General features: G+C 29.1%; 1 protein-coding gene across 1 annotated transcript; it reads right to left on the reverse strand.

Annotated features, from left to right (window-relative positions):
• Positions 1–2,684: 2,684 nt before the first annotated feature.
• On the reverse strand, positions 2,685–7,651 carry LOC134828944 (cuticle protein 8-like). Its single transcript, XM_063841933.1, has 2 exons — positions 7,601–7,651; positions 2,685–3,113 (listed from the first exon to the last, which is right to left on the reverse strand). Exons 1-2 carry the CDS (start codon positions 7,649–7,651, stop codon positions 2,685–2,687), a joined length of 480 nt encoding a protein of 159 aa, XP_063698003.1.
• Positions 7,652–18,092: the final 10,441 nt, after the last annotated feature.

An 18,092-nucleotide genomic window follows, 5' to 3' on the forward strand; every position in this document is an offset into this window, starting at 1 on the left:
ATAATTATAAATAAAATTAGAATTAAAAAAAAAATAAAATATAAAAAAAAACTTTTTCTCCTAAAAAAAATTCCTGCCCAGTCCTTATAAATGTTAATAAAAAAATTATTCTTGCATTTTTTTTAATTTTTATTTTTAATAAAAAAAAATGTAGAAAAAAATTTTAAGCTTTATATCAAAGTAAATATTTTATATAAATAAAAGCCTTATTAAAAAATGTTTTTAAATCTATTTTTCTTACCCAAACATTAAAATTTTTATATCCTCACCTAAAAATATATAACAAAAAAAGTTACCAATCAAAGACCTTTACCAATCATTTATTATAGAGAAAAGAAAAAAATGTAGTTAAAAAATTATGAATAAAAATTTAATGGATTATATAGGGAAAAATATATATTATTATGATATATAAATATAAATTAACAAAAAAGAACTAAATTAATGATAAAAATCTGAAGATATCATGAAGACGAAGCTTTGGTATTGTCAATGCTTTATAAGTAACGGAAATTGAATATGAAAATATTTTGAAAAGTATTTTATGTTCAATTAGTTGTAAAAAATAACAAAAATTAATAATATCTATCAATGTTATAAACATTGTAAAAAAAACTTATTTCCTTGAATTAATTATAAAATAAATAAAATTAACACGTTTTTAAAAAAATGTTATTTTGCACCCGCGCACCTTCCTAATTTTAATAAAAAAAAATAATAATTAAATAAAAAATTTTAATGGCACATCCAAATTTTAAATGCACGCTTTTCTCTCGCTGTTTAAAAGCTTGTTATTCCTAAAAATATTAACAAAAAATCGAAATTGGAACCAAAATTAATTATTAAGATAAATATGAGATTTTATTGAGTAGCAAAAAAAAAAATATAAATAAAAAAAATTATTAGGTTAGCTCGATTTTAATTTTTAAATTGATTCAAACATCGACTGAGGTCATTTAAAAAAAAAAAGAAGTAATTTTAAACAAAAATGAATATCGACGTAAAAAAATTGTAAAATTCGGAAAAAAATATTCGTAGATATTTGTTAGAATCTGTTAGATCTGTATAATATCTCTTATATATAATAAAAAATATATATATTGAAATGACTAAAATATGATAATTATCATTATAATTATGATTGAAATTAAAATTAAACAAAAATTAAAAATATTTGATAAAAAATATAACAATTTAAAAAAAGAGTTATTCTAAGTACTTACATTAAAAAAAAAAACAAAACAAAATGAGGAAATAAGGAATTCAACAATAAAAATTTATTACTAATATATTAAAAAATTGAAGTTTTTTTAAATAAAAAAATTATCTGTAAATTAAAAAAAAATATTTTCAAAAGGTAAGTTTTGATTAATTTTCATTAAATATTAAAAAATTAAATAATTATTAATTATTATTATTTATTAATATTTTAATTATTTTTCTCATCAAGATATATTAAGATTTTTTATTATTAAATTTAAATAAATTTTTGTAATTTTTAAATTTAATTAAAAAAAATATTTTTGTATTTAAAAAATATTTTTATTTCAAAATTTTCCCCTAATTTTTTTAGACGAAAATCCTTTAAATTCAAACCATTAATTTTATTAAAATTTTAAATTTTTAACGCAATATTTCTAAAACAAATTATTAAAAAATATTCTACTATTCTAATTATTTAAAATTTTAATTTTTCCTTGAGTTTTTTCGACAAAATCAGAAGAATTATTATATTTTTAATACAAATCGTTAGGTAATAGGTATAGGTATAAACAAAAATAATTTTTTATGCAATATTTCGGAAAAAATTTTTTTTTCCAGATCCACAAATCCATCAAAATGTAAAAAAAAACATAAATAAAAGTCATGATATATTTTTCTGTATGTGATGCATGTTTTTTCTCTTTATTTCATATAATTTGTCTCTTTTTTTATTATATACTCTACGAATATAAATTCTCTTCTTGTACGCTTGGCTCGCTTCGATCATTAGCATTTTCGACTTGCGAAAAATATGCTAATGCTCATTCCACTCCATTATTCGATTAAAATAATCTCTAACAGCTAAACAAAAATATTAATAATTGTACATTGCAATTTTAGGTTAAACTAAAGCTTGATGCAAATTATTTATTTTTTTGTAATTTTTGTTTTGTTTATTATTAAAAGTGATGGTAACTTATTTATTACACAGCAGCAGTTTACATGTTTTACATTGTTTTTTTAAAAATATATATATAGATGATGTTAGAGGATAGTTGTGAGATGGTGTTGTGAGAGAATATAAAGAATAACATGAACAACAGACAAAAGAGTTATCACATTGATTGTATGTAAGAATTATGGCGCTTTTCTTCACGTTGTTCGTTTTTGGCATTTTCCTGACTATTCTTTGCAGTTCACTTCTACTCCGACCAAGTGCGCACAAAATATTAAAAAAAAAATGTTGGTGTGAAAAATGGTTCAGTCTATATATATGAGGAGAGAATATATATAATAGGTGCTGAGTATGGTGGGTTGAAGTTGTTTGAAAAAGAGGTGAATATAAAATAATAATATAAAATTTCTTGTAATAAGTCATAAATCAAATACACAAAATTGTGTAGTCTATAAGATCATTTTATGATTTCGTTGTTGTTGTTGTTGTTGTTTAAGGCAGTGTATATCTTGTTAGTTACTTCAACTTAATGAAGGTAGTGGGCACCATAGTGTGCAAGAGGGGCAGCAACGACAGCTTTGTGGACTGGGGCAGCATGGATAGCTGGGCCAGTTTTGTGGACGACGGCATTGAATCCGTTGTGGTCATCGGCAGTGTAGTCAACAGTTCTGACGGAACCGTCGGGCTCAACCAAGCTGTATTGTCCCTTGACAACATCGCCATCACGGACTTCGGATTGGGATTTGACGTCACCGGTATGGGGATCCTTGATGCCATAGTTGAAGGAGTATTTGGGGTAGGCGACGGGCTCATGGACAACGGCTTTGGCAATTGGGGCATGGAGGTAAGCGGGAGCGGCATGAACGACGGGAGCATGAGCAAGTCCGAGACCATAATGGCCATAGTCGATGGGAGTAGCTTGGGCTACGGCGAAGAATAAGGCTGCTACGAAGTACTGCAAAAGGTATTAGAAAGGAGGGAATGTTAGGAAATTTCAATGGAAACGTCTGGTAAGTTTTAAATTTTTGCTTTAACGTTCAAAGTTATTTTGTTTGTTAACAAAATTTTGATTTTTCTTGATATTTTCAATTAAATTTTAATTTTAATTAAATTTTTAATTTTATTAATAAAAAAAAAATATTTTTTTAATTTATAAAGAACAACATTTTTAAAACATCGATTGAATATTTTACTGAAATTTTTTTTTTCATTAAAATAAATTTTAATTTTTTTTATTTTAAAATAAATGAGTAAATTTTATAATTTTTATTTTAATTCCTTAATTAAATTTTTAATGTAAATTTAATTTATTTTCAAACAGATTTTTAATTTAATAATTTTTAATTAAATTTTAATATAATATTTTTGATTATAAAAGCTATTAATTTTATGATCAAAAATAATATATTTTTCAAATTTAATTAAATTCGCTTTTTCATGCAAATAAAATCAAAATAAATTTTAAAAAATATAGAACAAATTTTAAGCACTTCAGAATTGCACAAATCACAGAAATTTTATTCAAATAATTTTTTAACTAATTTTTAGTTATTTTTTTTATTAAATTTTTAATTCATTAAATATTCACTCAACATTTTTTTAATTTTAATTTTTTGTAAAGAAAATTCTAGCAAAATATACTTTTTTAATTTTTTGTTCTTTAAAAATATTTTTTCCTTCAATATTTCACTCATTTATTCAACTTTAACGAACATTCTCGAATTTCAACCAAAAAATTATTTTTTTAATAAAATTTTTTAGAACTTGTAAAATTTTTCAATCTACCTTCATGGTTCTAAAATTGAGATATTTTTTATTAAATAATAAATAAAACTATTTTGTTAAAGGGATATTGAATCACTTTAATGAGCTTATGTTAACTGATGGTTTTACAAAGTGCCGAATCGCTTTATATATACCCGTTTTTGTCATATGTTGTCCACAATGCATACACGCGTGTACGGTGCAAATGCAAAAAAAAGCAACAACTTTAGATCACTACAGCGAGATATGTTGTGCGCTACGTATGCACGGTACAATTGCATAGTATTTCGGAATAGAGCACCAAACGAAACGACATACCACACGATCGAAGTTTGGCTGCTGCATGTCGATGACTCTCGTGTTTTGGATTGTCGTGTCGACGATTTTTTTCTTTCGTAGACAAACAACAACCAGCAACAACAAAAAACTGAAATAGACTATATTTTATGTTCCTTCTTAACAAAAAAAAAAAAAAAAAAATCATCCCCACTATTTGTAGAAGAAGAAAAAAAAAATTTTCGTTAAAATCGCACAAAAGACTTCAACATCGCAAAAGAGGAACCCAAAAAAATCTTCAAATTAAAAGTTGATTCGAAAAAAAACAAAAATTACGATAATAATGAAAATAATTGAAATTAAAGGTAGGACGACGTCGACAACGATGATGATGGAGATGACGATCAACACATAGTTCAACAAACGTTTGTTAAGTTTTTTTCCTCTGTCTTGTTCTGTATGCTAACTTCGTTGTTGTTGCTGTGTCGAAGGCAATATATGTTGCCATTATATTCGAAGGTATAGTAAAATAATTGTGTTATGTAATAATAATCAAACATATTTATTTATTTATACACAAAAAAAAAACATTTATAAAGTATTAGTAAGCTTTGATATATATGGAGCCATGGCAAGCAAGCCGCGACTTATGCTAAGAAGAACGTTTAAACAAAAAAAAAACTTTTTGTAAAGGAGATATGCATTTTAATGTGATACCTTGTTGGAGTCACAAAGTATTTAAAGTTTAAGAGTGGGTTGAATTTGAAGTAGAGAACTTTTAATGAGGCCTTTAATGTATTAAAAATGGTAAGATTTTCGATTAATTTAAATTTCTGATAAAAATGTTCCATTTGACCATTGAAAATATGTTTTTAGTATTCAAGGTCATCAAAAGGTCAAAAATGAAATGTCTCCTAATGAAGCCTAAAACCTTAAAATCTTCATTGGTTAAACTACTGAGCTATTATGAACAAATTTGGCACCATAGTTTGTGAATCATACTACTTAATCGCAAGAAGGATGCAGGACCTTTACTCTGAGAAGGATGACGAAACACTATGAATAAATGTTTTTTGAAAAGATGGGTTTTTTATGCCGGCTGATTCTCCAATGGCTTTTTCGCCCCAAATGAAAATTAGTTTTTATGTAGCCAAGGGTTTTAAACCTGTTGTTGCAATTTTTTTCAACCTTTGGTGAAGAGAAATTAAGCAATGAATCTTTAAAGTCCTCGAAGCCTCAAAATATTCACTAATTTGAGAAATTTCATGGTTTAAATGTTTTCTGGAAAACCTATTAGAGCATATAGACCTTCTCTTTTTCTAAAAATGAACGTTATTGACCAAATTCGAGGCGTCAATAATTTCAATAAAGTTTATAATATTTACTCAGAGTGGCTTAAAGATAGATTTAATTCATCCCACTCTTGCCTTTCTCATAACGAAACCAACTAACAACTCTAATACCCCGAAAACAAAGCATTTTTTCTTAATCTTTGTTTAAAATTATAATTTAAAAACTGCCTGCTGTAATAATATATCTGCTAGCTGCACCGTCGTCTCCATCGAATTCGTTTTTCGATGTCGTACATAAACATTACCCTAAGTCTCTATTATATTATTACCATTATATTAAATGTTTCACCTAGATATCTGTTTCTCTTACTTTATAAAGCCAAATGCCACAGAGCTACTATTACTTTTATATTTCTCTCGCTTGCAAAGAAAACAGATACTCCATGTGCAATAAATGCAATAATTTTAACTGATCTTTGGTATGTTTATGCGAGTTGGCTACTTGCTACGCTGCCACAGAACGACACATGCTCACGCTGCTAAAGAAATTGAATGAAAATTGCTGATGACTGATCGTTGTTAATCGTGCGCAAATGCGAGTCAGTGTGTCACACACACGATCGTTTCAAATATGACACGACAAGACAAGACATGATTTAGTTATTTTTACACACATGTTCACATTTTATCATAATTATTATCAATATTTCATTAAAAATGATGAAAAAGTTCGAAATATTTTCAGATTGCTATCAGTACGGCGGCGAGCGAGCGGGTTTTCTTAATCAGATTGACCGCAATTTTTTGTCGTATGCGACTTTTTTTGATTTGTCGTACGACGACTAACACACCGTCAGCTGTTAAGACTCTTATTACTATTATTATAATGAACATTACGATGATTATTACGTTCGGTTACTTACTCGCTTGATGTGTGTAATGTCACCGACGACGATCAACTTGCACATAGTCGCATAATGATAATAATTATTATTCAATAATCTCGCTTGAATGACTTTGCGAAAATAAAAAAAAATGTTAAAAAGTTGCGTCAGCTTTTCATCGGAAATTGACAAAATTAGAACTCTATGGCATGCGGCGGCGGCCTTGCATTACATTCAACATTATTTACAGCATTATTGTGATTTAGATGACTTTGCGATATCTTAATTACAGAAAAATCTTACGGTGAACTACTTTGAAAAGTAGTTTTGATTCGAAATTCAATTTGGAAACCATATGCATTTATTTTTAAATTAAAATAATAATCGTAAAAATTGACTTGAATTAATAATCGGCTAAAAAATTATATTATTATTTAGTGTTTCAAGGTGTATAAATTGAAAAGTGTATTGAAATAAAATCATTAAAAGCGGCGTGGCTCTAATTGTAACAGAATTTACACAGGGCTGTGAAATATGAATTGAAGTGTCAATAGAGGCAAAAGTTGAATTCTGAAAATTTTTAGTTGAGTCTTACTTTGATTTGAAATATTTAATTTTGTAAACTAAACTTCGTCTTTTGATGAATAACTTGTTTCATTTAGATAAGAATATTACTTCTTATATGCTGTTAAGTTTTTTTTTGCTCTTCGGGTACCATTCGTCAACCGTTTTAACTTCGAATGGTACAACCGTTCGAATATTGTTGGAATATGTGACCAGCTAATTTTTTGTTTGGTTTAAAAACTAATCGTATGCCACAGATCGCAGATGCTTCTTTTTTGCTTCCGAAAAGGCAGCACTTGATTCATAATTCCCCATTTGAAGTTTCTCTTTTCTGGTTAACGCTAATTCTGCTTAGTCGACGTTCAACTCCAGCTGGGGTATCCTCATTTGATAAAAGTCAAAGTGTTCTTTGGAAGAACATTATCGAACATAATTACAATCTTGAGAATCACAGTAATTTTTTAGAAGACAAGGCTTTCTATGATATTTTTGTCTAAAATGCTGTCTTTAATGAATTATGATCTCATGTGAAATTTAGTCAAAGTACTTCCTGGCAAGTTGGCTGAGTTTGCTAATTTGGAAAAAAGATCTAATAAATAACAATAACAAGTATCATTTAAAAAAAAGTTAATAAAATATATATATGTAGTTAATATACTTACCTTAGAACGCTTACATACAAGGATTCCCTTCTGTTCTTCATTATCTCCCATCCCTGCCAAATTCTGTCGCAGTAGCTACTTACAATTTTAAGAAAAACGCGAAAAATAATAACGACAACGCACAATGATTTATTCAAATTATTAAGATTAAATTGTGCTGCGTAATAATATCAAAAAAACTAAAAAAAAAAATTAAAAGCGACTTACAATACCAATTATCAGAAATGCAATTTGTTTGTTTGTCGTATGTTTATGTACCTAAATACATTGGTATTATAAATGATTGTGTGATGAAATGAGTACGACAACACTAAATAACATGCAATCCACACATATGCGTTCGCTCGCAGTCCATGCGAATTATAAGGCGAACTAATAATAAAGTTTTGAAAGACAAAAAAAAATCAACTTGGATACAAAAAGAGCAAAACACTGATCCAAAAGTACAAATTACACGATGTGAATTTAGTTAATTATTATTATTTTTTAAATGTAACTTGCACGCATGCTGCAATGCTATTTTGGATAAAAATAGACACACAGTGGTCAAAGTGAAGTGAACTAGTAGTAGTTGGACATGATTTATGAGATTTTTATTGAGAAATGTGTATCAAGGTGAGTTGCGGGACAAGGATGGGAAATGGAAAAGGCTGGTTATGGTAAGAAGTTTTACTTAAAGTTTTACATTTACGAACCCTGATTTAATGTAATTCGGTAGCAACCCCGATAAATCGATTCATAAATTTTATTTTTCAATTAAAAAATATTTTTGTCATTACATTACCTGTATACGAGTCCATTGACGAGCGTTGTAGAAGAAAATTCGTTCCATTCATGAGAAAAATGTTCGACATGCCCATAACGGGACAACACTAACAACGACAGATTCTGACTTCTTGGTGGTCGCGTGGTTTTCGTCATCAACCTTATACTTTATTGGCGCGTTTTGAATGTATTTTGTGGCAACGTTTGCATGTGATATGTCGTTGTATTGATCGTGTCGCAACATCGCACTACCTTATCGGGCGGCAAATTCTTCGGTAAAAGTTCGCTGTATTCGTACATGACATAGGTGATCCAGTTATAAAACTGCGGAATGCTCGTGATAACTTTAAAATCGCCGGCGCTGCCAATGTGAATGCCATACAGCGATCTGCGGTTCAGCGAGACAACGGGCGATCCGGAATCGCCTTCCAAGAGATCAGCTCCGTCAAGGGGATGTGCACAAATGAGAGACTTATTGGCACATGTTAAAATCGATGCAGATCGAAAGAACATTAATCCAACTTTTTTCAGCTTGTTTGAGTATGATCCAGTTTCGGTTTTGCCCCAACCATAACAAATAGCTTTCGTAAAAGGAAGCATCTCGTAATGTCCCAAAGTTGGAAGTCGATCCAAATTTACGATGGAAATGATCTTTTTTGTCCTTACAACTGCCAAGTCATGGGTAAATAAGCAACATGTGTGATCGTAATCCTTGGGAAGGAAAACCACCTCGATATCGTAATGTTGCATTTGCGATCGACAAAGTGATCCAACACCTACCGTTTGAACAAGGCGTTTGCTAAAACGAATCAATGAACAATCAACAAATTGTGTCAAGATTAATTAAAACGCAAAATTTTATCGAATATTTAAGCAATTAATGTTAATTACCCTTTGAAACAATGTGCACTTGAGACAGCCCACTGCGACGAGATCAAAACTCCTCCACACACGTGTTCATGTTCAAATTCCACGAACCACCAATTCGCGGGTCGATGTTCCATTGAAACGACCGCATCAAAGGCTTTAGCGGCAAATTTACCTTGTGATACTCTGCGTGCCCGACAAAGATCATTTCGCTGCGATTTGGCATGATGTTGATGTCGAACATGTCGATAGCTGTCAAAATTACAGGCAACTTGTTGAAATGAAACGAGCAGAAATATTAAACTTGACACTCGAAACATCATAATTGATCTGCGAGGTTGCTAGAATGCCAGTGTTAGAACTGTCAGAAGCTATTATGGGTGTGTGTATTTGTTAATTATTAACATTTTAACATTCGTTCAAGTCAAGTTCAATTTTTTTTTTTGTTGAGTCAGTCAACACTTTATGAGTGCTATTGAACGACTTTATTGATCGATTATATTGACACACTTTGCGAATTATTTCCAGCTGAGACCGGCAAAAAAAAAGCATGAGGAAGTCTTTTGTTTAGGATTCGTTTAATTTTTGGACTGTAGGTAAGCTGTCATTCTAAACTGAATTTTAATTTGATTATGTCACTAACTGAATTTTAGAATAAAAACTAATGGACTGTGACGGCAAAATTAAATCTATAGGTAAGTATATTCTATAAAATTTTTGTGGCTCAATTTTCAACTATTTGACAGTTTTTAGGTAAGAATTTCGTATTTTCAATTGAATTTCAGGTTTTTCATGGATTTTTATTCATTTTTAGGAAGAAATTTGTTTTCATGTAAACAAAGGATTGATATTTTCCGCCAGCTTAAAAACCATAAGTTTCATCATGCCACAGAATGTACCAAAATTATCATTAATACTGTTAAACTGCCTTCTTAAGTACAACGTTTGAATCTTCTGAACGACAATTGAGTATTGGTTTAGGATTAACTGTGTCATTTTCACATCTGATATTAAAATTTAATGCAAATTTTGATGAGATTGTCATTTCGATTTGAGGAGTTATAGACCTTCGCACAGTCTTTTGAACGGCAACGTATCTTGAACCAAAATTTCAATTCAGACAAGAATTGCTCAGAAGAAAGGTCTTCTCAGCCTATAGCTGCTAATTTAAGCTTTCATGATTAAAGATGATGTTAAATATGATGTTGATGATTTTTGGATCAGATGAGTTTGATTGAATTATTTTAACAAAATGACTGTGATATGTGATATTAAAGACTATGATAGTTTGGAGATTTTTAAAGTTAAGGCAAAGCAATATGTGATAAACGAAATAAGTATATGAAAAAGTGATATTCAACGAACTAGCCAAAAAACCGTCGCAATATTATTGTAAATGATGGAAAGAAATACAACAACATGAGTTGATTCGATGAAGAAATATGATCAATGCAATCGAAGATTAAAATCGATAAAAAAGGTTTCCCAAAGAACTTCTATTCCCCGTGTCACTAAATTACGTTGCAATTTACATGACACCTTGTAAGTAACACATTTACTTGCTTGTAATAAGATTTACCTCGACTCAGGCATCGCATCGCGCCGCACAGCTTGTAACTTACTTAATTGTAAATTGGCATAATTGAAGGTTGCTTCGTTCTTTATCGCATCGATCGCAGATTTCGATAAAGCAGGTCATTACAAATATCACCGTCGTCGTCGTCGTCGTTTTTGCCATTCTAATCATAACTAGCTGAAAAAAAACTTTAAATTTGCCTTCGGGGTGCTTATGATTAAAAATTATCTCTCTCAGTTCAGCTGCATGTCATTTAAATATGTTGTGCCTACATTTTATCACAAAATAATTGGCACTTTATTATTATTAATCAATATGCATTAATAAATGCATAGACACGCAAAGGCCCAGCTTTGCCAACATAAATCAACATTTCCCACGATTATTCCAAAAATATTGTAAAAAAAATTCTTTTATGTCTCCATATTACTCTTTATTTCTTATAAAAGTTTTTTTTTGCATATAAAACGCGACGCGATACAAAAAACGAACGAAAATATTTAACAAACCAGACACAATTTAAACTATGTTAACAATATATTTAAATGCCTAAACAGCTGTCTATCGGTGACTAGGTGAGTTTTTGTACTCCATACATCAACGTTGGTCTATGCAAAGCCAAAAACTCGCTCCAAGTCGCATTAACTCGGCAGCAACTGCATTGCCTCGTAAAGTATAAAGAAAAGTGAATTTATTTTTGCATTTCTATGGAAATACCAGCAGTGTGACATATACAATGAGAGTTTTTATTTAGAAGAGAAAAAAAGTTGTTCCACAAGTCATATGGTTGTTGTGTGGTGCGCTTAGAGACATTTTATCGTGAACATGCATTGCATTTCATTACTTTAACATAAATTAATGTAGTTTTTTCCATTATTTTTCATCTATTTTATTTTCGAGTGTGTATGTCGCTCGTTCGGCTATTGAGTTATAAATATATTTTGCACACACAATACACGAAATATCTATCGAATGCAAGTGAGTGCAAGTAGTAATCAGCTCAAAAATCCAGTTATGGTAAAATTGTGTCACGGAAAGCAAAAGTTTCTTTGACTAACTTGATTTTATTTGTTCAAGAAGAATTTAAAAACATTTTTTGATTAAATTTAATCTAAGAATTCACAAAAATCTTAATTTTTTATGAAAATTTTTATTTATATTTATATGTTTAAAGTTTGATTTAAATAAAATTAAATTTTGAATAAATTTTGAAATTTTTTGTTGACTTTTATTTGACCTTCAAATTAAAAAATTAATTCAATTGATAAAGAAAAATTTAAATTTTTTGAGAAAATGTTCTGAAATTTATTTATTTTTATAAAAACAAATTCAATTTATTAAATAAGCCTTTCTAATTTTTAATTTTTTTTTTATAATTATTTTTAATTTTTGGTCGATTTTTAAACCAAACATATTTTTAATTAAATTTTAGGTATAAAATACATTTCAAGTCACTCCAACTAATTTTTCTATTCCGTGATATCAAAAAGTTTGCATGTAAGAAAAAATTGACCTATATTACAAAGCACTTGTGTATTTAAAAAAAAGATAAATATTATGTAAAAAAAAAGAGTTTTAGATAGATTTTATTACACATTTTTGTTGTTTTTGTATTTTCTTGGCACGTTGCATACCCACAACAACACAATTATTTTAGCAGAGTGAGAGAGAAGAAAAAAAAAAGAAAATTGCTCAATACCCGCCTACCTACCTACCAAAGTTTTTGCCTTCAATTTACTTGGCATGTAGCTAATTTTGTCCTTTTAAGACAAGCCACTCACAATTTTTCAAACATTTATCGACAGAAAAAAACACAAGAGTCTAAATTGATACAAATCAACGCAGAAATAATAAATAATAATTAACTTATAAAACTTTTATGAAAACCGATAAAAAAAATTGTAATTTTTTTCGCATTTAACGCTATTTATTTTTTTTTATTAGATCAAACAAGCTTGCCGTTCTCCGATCGTTCTGTAAATGCTTAAAAACGTTTATTTTTTTCTCATAAATAATTAGGCTATCCAGTAAATATTAATCTATGTCCAAATTGACATTTTGACTACCTACTTGTGAACATTTTGCTTACAAGGGAAGTTTTTTTTATGTTCTTACGAGCCGATAAACGGTAGTTTTTTGTCAATTAAAGCTACATGGTGTGGCAATAAATGCATACTTTTGTCACTTATTGCGCTAGACGACAATTTTGCGTGTACTTGTCGAAGTGTTTTTTTCCATAATTTTTACAAGATGTTTCAATTAAGATTTAAAAGTGTCTATTTTTGGAATTTTTTATATTTATTTTTGTACCTTTGGGAATTTTTGAACTCGTTACACACAAAAATTATTTTTTATAGAAAATTTTCCAAAAAATGAAGAAGAACATGACAAAAAGAACAATTGCAAAGCCGGCGACAATTGACAATAAAATAATTCTCTTACGAATTCTTTGTTCGTGTTCGATTTGTTCTTTGATGTCTTCTTCAAATTCTTGTTCGGAATCAAAATTGTAGGGAATTACTTCGCTATTTCCTTTGATGATGTCTTCCTGAAGTCCTTTTTCCAATTTTGTGTCATTTAACATTCTTTGTAAAGTTTTCTTTGGTTTTCCTTCGGAAAATAGCCAGAAAAATTGTTCACTTTGATTTTTGGGATGTTCAATGCAGGAATAAATCAAAATATATTCAATTGAATCAGAATCCTTGGATTTAAAATGTTTCACTTTAATACTGGATTTTTCTTCAATTTCAACTTTTGAGTAATTTTTCTCGATTTTTTGAATCCAAAAAAGTGACGAACTGAATTTTCGTATTTCATAAAGGTGTCCATAGTAATTTTCATCATTTTTTGTCACAGCTACGATTTGACATTTATTTTTATAACATGTAACACTTCCACTGAAATTCATGCGATGTTCCGTGATTTCAAGTCCAATGGCTTTTAAGTTTGTATAATCCGATTCTTTTGGCAAATAAGCGATAATTCGCATCTTTAAAGTGTTTCTTTCAAAAATTTCTTGTAAAGCTGTTGGTGAATTGATGACTCTTAATTTTGGGTTTTCCAATGAAGAGCATTTGTCAGTTACAACTATGGCAGATGCCTGAAAAGCTACTGATATGACGATGAAAAGTTGGAAAAACATCCTTTTATGAAGACGACTGAATGGTAAATGATGGTTAAAGCAGTTAAATCATGTCTTTAATACTCATCAGGGGTGATTTAATCGATATTTGATATGAACTCATTATCGAATTATTTTTGTGTAAACCCAATAATGATTTATTTTCCAACAACCAAACATAACAAAAACATGTGGTGAACAATATTACCTGATAATTTTTTTAAAAATTGCCCTATGAACAATTTGATTTAGATTTTTACGCTAAACGTCACAAAAGTTAAGAAAAACCTCACTCTGAAAGAATAAGCGAACGAAGAAACATGTAATTTTATTCTTCTAGGTAAAATTTAAGAAAGAGAATCATTTGTGACTTTGAGAATCATCAATTAATTTTTGTTATCAGGCCATCTTGGATCCAGTATGGCATTCATATCATCCTCCATTTTGTTTTGTTCATGTGGCACAAAAAATATTTTTAAACAGAAAATATTTTTTGACAAATTTTTGTTTATTTTTTGATGAAAAAATGCAATTACGTTAACATTACACTCTGTAGAATTGAAGAATTTTAATAATGAATATTCTCGACTGACTTAGATTTCTTTTTGAAGATAATTGAACAAGTGTTAATATCCCATTAATGTTCACATACTTGAGTTTAACGATATTTGTCTTCTAATTAGATTCAAACAACATCATTATCAAATTATTTTCAGATTAAGAATCAAACAAATAAGAACATTGACCAACAATTACTCAAAATTGTAACATAAAAGGTTGGGGTGCAACTCGATTATTGATGAACAAGTTTTTAAACTGTACCAACGCCATGACTAACCAAATTAACAAAGCCATTACCATACTGACATCAAGGCTTTTCGAAATGATGTTCTTCCAATAGCGATTCTCCTCCTTTTTATTTATTACTTTTGATATTATTTGAATATTCTTTTCAACTATTGGGTTTGAAATAGGTTCGTATGGTAAAGGATCGTCTTTGTCACTGGTTAAAAATTTAATTTTTTCACTCTCTAAAAGGAACAGGTTCTCCTTGATTTCCTCCTTATGTTCCAAACTGAAGTCACTTAACAATAAATCCAAAATTTCAGTTGAATTTGAATTTTCACTCGATAATAGCCAAAAAGTAGGATCAAACTGTGTTTCACCATTAAAACAACCGAAGATCAAAAGATATTCATCAGAGAGGTTTCTATAGTATTTGATTTGGGCATCTATTGGTCTAGCTGGCGGTAGAATTGTTTGCTGTTTTTTCTCTGTTAAAATCCTTGAAACTTTTTTTGAATAGTCTTTGTTGATTTCATAAATGTATCCAAAAAAGTTTTTATCATTCATTATACCGCCTTTGAACAGAAACTTGTCTTCGTTGCAAATTATCACTCCTTTAAATTTCAAAGGCGATGTTTTGTTCAAAGTACGTTTCCAAGAAGTATAAACATATCCATCTGTATTGTATGGCAGAAAACTAATAATTTGCATCTCAAAGCTATCAGAGTCAAAATACTTCAAAAAAGTAGCAGGTGAGTTGATGTCAATGAGCTTTGGATTTTCCAATAAAGGACATTTTCCGAACAAGAACATAGCATTTGAATAAGAAAATATTGATATAACGGTTAAAATTTTTAAGAACATCTTTGCTACTTCACAACTTTTCAATCAATGTTCACTAGTTTTCTTGAACTTAGAAAAAAATTGTAACAAATTATCGAATTATTTGTAGATTATCGCAAGTCATCAAGACAAATTAGATAAGTCGAGTGAAGTTAAGATTGGCGTTGGGGTGAAACTCGATTTTTGATGAAAGCGATTTTGAGTTGCCACAGTCCAAAAATCAATAAAACTGCCATACCAACTGCAATACTTGCACTAATGATGATCATAATCGTGCTTTCACTATGTCTAACGAAAAATTTCAGTTTTTCACTGCCTTTAAAGATGATCTGGTCCTTGATATTCTTAATTTGTCCCAATTCCGTGTCTTGAAGTATTGCTTCAAGCGTTTCAGTAGAATTGTTATTTGAAAACAACCAAAACGAATGATCAGTCAAATTATTTAATTTAAATCCGTGACAACTGTAGAGCAAAAGAAATTCATCACATTTGTTTTTGTAGTATTTCACACTGACTTTCTTCATAAAAAGTTCTATATTTGTAGGAACAATCCTCGAATGAAGAAGTGATTGTTTAATAGTCCAAAAAAATTTTTTAGAATTTTTGTCAATTTCATACAAGTGTGTTGAGTAGTTTCCATCATTTTTGATTATATAATTTTCGAATTCCAATTTATTTTTGTCACAAGATGCATTGCTCTGAAATTTATGGTCGACTTTAAATTCACTAGTATAATTATTGATGTAGAATAGGTCTTTGTCGAACGGAAAAAATCCTAAGTTTTGCAGGGTTTTATGTTCAAAATACTTCTGACAAGTTGCTAGTGAATCAATTTCAATGAATTTTGAGGAATTTAGTGAAAGGCACTCGCCGGTAAAGGATATAGCTTTTGTCCTTAAAGCTAAAAATGTGATAAGGAAAAATTTTATGAACATCTTTCTTTGTTGGAAACTTGTTGAAAATTGAAATTTGATATCAGTTTAATGATTCAAGTTACTATGTAACAATTTTTTGGAAAAATTTTCGTAATTTTTAACGAATATAATTTGATTTAACCCACAGAGGACTGGTTAAAGTTGTATCAATAATTTTCTGTAATTTTCTCCATACAAATTTAGTAATGCTTTAACTCAAGTGCTACTTCACGAATATCTTCACTTTTTTTTTTTGAAATGTATCAAAATTGCCTATAATTAGTTTTTTAGGCAGTTACAAAGAGTCAAGTACAAAAATTCTTGGAAAACTATTTTATTTTAAATTAAGAAGCCACACAATTTAATAAAAATTTATTGATTTATCGAATTATTTGTAGATTAACGATCATATTTTTTTGTGTTCAGTTGATCCAAAACTGGGGTGAAACTCGATTATTACTATTAAAACAGATCAGTTTACATTGCCACAAAACTATGCATAATAAAATTAACAAAATTACTCCACAAGCGACATTAAATCCAGTTGAAATGCTTTTTGAAATAACATTTTCGTTCGTATCGTTTGGACTTGATGAATTTCCATTTCTAACAACTTTTTGAGTCATTTTAGGCTCTTTTATCGTATCTCGATCGTCTTTCTCTTTTCTTATCAAATCAATTTTCTCAATTTTTTGACTAACGATGATATACTCCTGAATATTTTTTCTTTGTAACGTATTATTGAACATTTTATCTACAATGCTTGTTGACTTTCCATTGGATAACAACCAAAAAGACTGCTCAGATGAATACATATATTCATAGCAATTATAAATGAAAAGATACTCATCAAAGCCATCTCTATAGAATTTCATTTTAACTTCCTTCCTGAAGACTTTATCATTCGAAATCAAGCTATTCATATCATCAAGTTCTTCTTTCCGGAATACTTCTACTTTTGATGATTTTCCATCAATTTCATAAACATGCCCGAAGAAAGCTTTTCCTTTATTATTTAATAGAAAACCTTTGAAAATAACTTTATCTGAATCACAAATGATATTTCCTTGAAAATTCACAAGTTCTGGGTTCGAGTAATCAAATCTCACAACTTTTTTAAACCAACCAATGTCTGGATCGAATGGCAGAAATGCGATTATCTTAAAATTTTGAAAATTGCAAAATTTCAAACAAATTTCAGGAGAATTGATGTCTTCGACTATTGGGATGTTCAATGAAAAACATTTGCCAGGAAAATGTTTGCCCTTTGCTATTAAAGCTATTGATCCGATCAGAAAAAGTTTGAGGAACATCTTGCTTAATTCAATTTGTGACAAAAAATGATTGCTTGGATGTAAAGGTCACAACATTTAATGACAATTTTCATACAAATTATCGAATTATTTCTAAATTGAACTTTAATTTTTTGAAAAACAAATTTAAGGTTGGGGCGAAACTCGATTATTGATGAAATTTTTCCTCAAGTTTAATGCGGCGTAAATCATGAAAACTACCAAAACAATTGTCACAGCAATCTTAATGCATGTCAAAATGATGAAATGCGTTTCATCAATAGTTGAAAGCAGAATTTTTTCACCAACTCCAATAATAATATTCTCT

This window comes from Culicoides brevitarsis, chromosome 2 (assembly GCF_036172545.1).
Source record: "Culicoides brevitarsis isolate CSIRO-B50_1 chromosome 2, AGI_CSIRO_Cbre_v1, whole genome shotgun sequence".
In the NCBI taxonomy this organism is placed as follows: Eukaryota; Metazoa; Arthropoda; class Insecta; order Diptera; family Ceratopogonidae; genus Culicoides; species Culicoides brevitarsis.